Raw genomic sequence first — 2,980 nt, forward strand, 5'->3', positions numbered from 1 at the left:
TATAATGGAAATTTAAACAAGTACATTTTATAATTTTATGTACTACAACATAATAAATAATTCATTTACTAATAGTGTAGGAATTAAAATCACGGGTGATTGAGACATACATTGATATTGATTAATCCAAAATATTTTAATCTAAGTCAAATTTTATTACATACATACAAACAAGAAAAAACAAAATTTCTAAATATACGATTTCTACTCATATTGCAAAAAAATAATGATACATAATTAATTATTTGTCAAAAAATGCTAATTATTTTGTACAACTAAAAAATTTCTAAATAAAAATTTGATTGTTCTCATAGTAATATCAACATTAAATACAAAAATAATTTGAATATTATCAACAAAAATAATAACGTTACTTTTTAAAACTCGCTCGTATGAAATAAATGACAAAATCAACGAATAATATTATTACCTAACAATGTTAAATATTCTTATCAAAAAATAACATTATAAAACAAAATTATTTCAATAATAATAAAAATAAAATTAATACCTGTCAAATACTTCAAAAATACAATGATGCTCGATAAATAAATATATTACCAACGCAACGTCGGACTTCGGAAAAATCTAAAGCGGAGATAGGAAGAGTTCGCGCAAATGAATTTTTCATAATCGAAGTAGAATGCGTGCATTTAGAGGCTTCAAAAACTCCTATTTACCAATAATTCACGGATGGTGTAAGGGCTGTCACGGATTCACTGCCACAGATTTTGAATCCGCATATCAGCCCCTTTTTAAAAAAAAATTTTTAAAAAAATTTGAATCTGGAAGTTAATTCTCCGGATTGTACTCTTTCATAAGACTCCCAAATTTGCAATATTTTAATAAATTTTTTTTTTAAATTTATATTATTTAAAAAAACCATTTAACTACATGGGACGAAATATATGTCGTGTGGTTTAAACTATTAGGTTTAAACTAATAGATATATAATATATGGGTAAGCTATTAAATTATATAGGATTCATATATATAACAAGAGAAATTAGTAAAATGGTTAGTATGAATTAACCTGAATTGGATTGTGGTTATCTAAATAGACAAAATTAAGTTTTAGTATATTTATTAAAATTGGATTGTGGTTACGCTGAATTTCCTAGCAAATTAAATCTTAGTATCTTGTTAAATATTCCTCCAAAAATATACTTTGGCCCAAGACTAAGACTTAATTTTGTCTATTTAGATAACCTAAATTGGATTGTGGTTACCCTGAAATCCTAGCAAATTTAGCTTCGAAAAACGGTTGTGTAATCATGTCGGTTAACTACCGGTTGGCACCTGAAAACCCTCTTCCCGCAGCCTACGAGGATGGTGTCAAGACCGTTATTTGGTCAAGGCAAGAATCTTTACTAGCAAAGAGTGAGTGGTGGGCTACTAACTGTAACATGAGTAAAATTGTTTGGCAAAAACTTGTGTGATCGGTCTCACGGGTCGTATTCGTGAGACAGATCTCTTATTTGGGTCATCCATTAAAGTATTACTTTTTATGTTAAGAATAATACTTTTTATTGTGGATATGGGTAGGGTTGACCCGTCTCACATGAGACCCACTCAAATTGTTTTGACCGGTGATACTTCATGTACAAATATAGCTCGGCAAACTGATATCAAGGGATTAATCCGAATACAGCTATTTTTTGGAGGAGAATCAAGGGCTCATTCTGAAAATTACATGATGCAGCCACCATGCTCTGCCCTCACATTGGCGGCATCAGACACTTATTGGCGGCTTTCTCTTCCATCTGGGGAGAATCGTGGCCTTACATGGTATAATCTGAAAAGAATATTTTATTCCTAATTAATCTTTTTCTTTTATTTAAATTGAAAAATAAGAGTTTTGCATTTTTAGACTAATTTGACTTGATCTAATAATAAGATTTATTTATATACTTGGTTGATCTAACCTAATCTTGGTATTTATCCCCTATGATTTGTTGTTGGTACTTATCTCTAAGATATAATATTTTAGATTTTAATAGAGTCTAATTCCTAATAAACTCGTGTTTCCTTGATTGTAAGATTTTGTTCTTATGGTAAGATATATAGGTCAAGATATGAAGATCTATATATGGAATATTGAGAGAAGAACAAGACGACTTGGAGAGGACTTTTACACAGCTTCTGGAGTTTTTCTGGACATGCACGAGTTCAGTATTAGAGATTTTCATGTTGAAGAATTAGAGTGATTGAATCACGTTTATGCCATGTTCCTGATTGGTGTTGAAGACACATGAAGAACAATACTGAGGCAGAGTATTGATCGAAGAGTGTTATTGTAAGGACCGTGTATCGTATTATCTTAAATCTTATGTGATTATCGATAATCTATGGAATTGGCATGTGATTATGTATATGATGTATATCATGACAATGAAAATGAGAAAATAAGTGTTAATAATGAAATATAGTACTAGATATTGATTTATTAACATAATTGAAGTTGTAAGAGCTTGAGTGGAGAACCGGACGCCGATATAATAAAAAACCAACATATTGTACAGAACATGTGGCGCCTGAGCGGTAGAAAATGACCGCCCGAGCGCCAATGTAGCACAAATTTGTGCTCGGGCAGAACTTGCCGCGCCCGAGCGATAGTTTTTGACCGCCCGAGTGTGGTGTAAGTTAAACTCGGGGGCAGTACATCTCACGCTCGTGCACGAGAATTCTACCGCCCGAGCGCCAAAGCAGTGGAAGATAAGAATGAGCTTCGTTCCTTTCTTTCTTCATTTGATTTCAACAGTTTTACGAGAGACACGAGAGAAACTTTATTTCTTTCGTCCGAATCGACTTGGAAACATTGTCCAAACGCGAAACAAATTATATATCCGGAATCTTCGCGTGGAGAGATTTCTATTGGGGTAAGTTTCTTCTAATTCCAGCAGCTCTAAATATGAAAGTGCTGGAATAGCAAGTATTTAAAGTTGAAATTCCTATATATAATAAAATAACCGACAAGAAA

The 2,980-nt window shown here is 32.0% G+C and overlaps 1 protein-coding gene across 1 annotated transcript; it reads left to right on the forward strand.

Moving 5' to 3' along the window:
- Positions 1-1,220: 1,220 nt before the first annotated feature.
- LOC140806743 (probable carboxylesterase 6) lies at positions 1,221-1,819 on the forward strand (the record flags this gene model as incomplete). The annotated part of the gene is made up of 2 exons (XM_073163283.1): positions 1,221-1,380; positions 1,614-1,819. Coding segments are annotated over 2 exons (366 nt in total), but the record flags the coding sequence as incomplete, so codon positions are not given.
- Positions 1,820-2,980: the final 1,161 nt, after the last annotated feature.

Source organism: Primulina eburnea, chromosome 12 (assembly GCF_022965805.1).
Source record: "Primulina eburnea isolate SZY01 chromosome 12, ASM2296580v1, whole genome shotgun sequence".
NCBI classification, from domain to species: domain Eukaryota; kingdom Viridiplantae; phylum Streptophyta; class Magnoliopsida; order Lamiales; family Gesneriaceae; genus Primulina; species Primulina eburnea.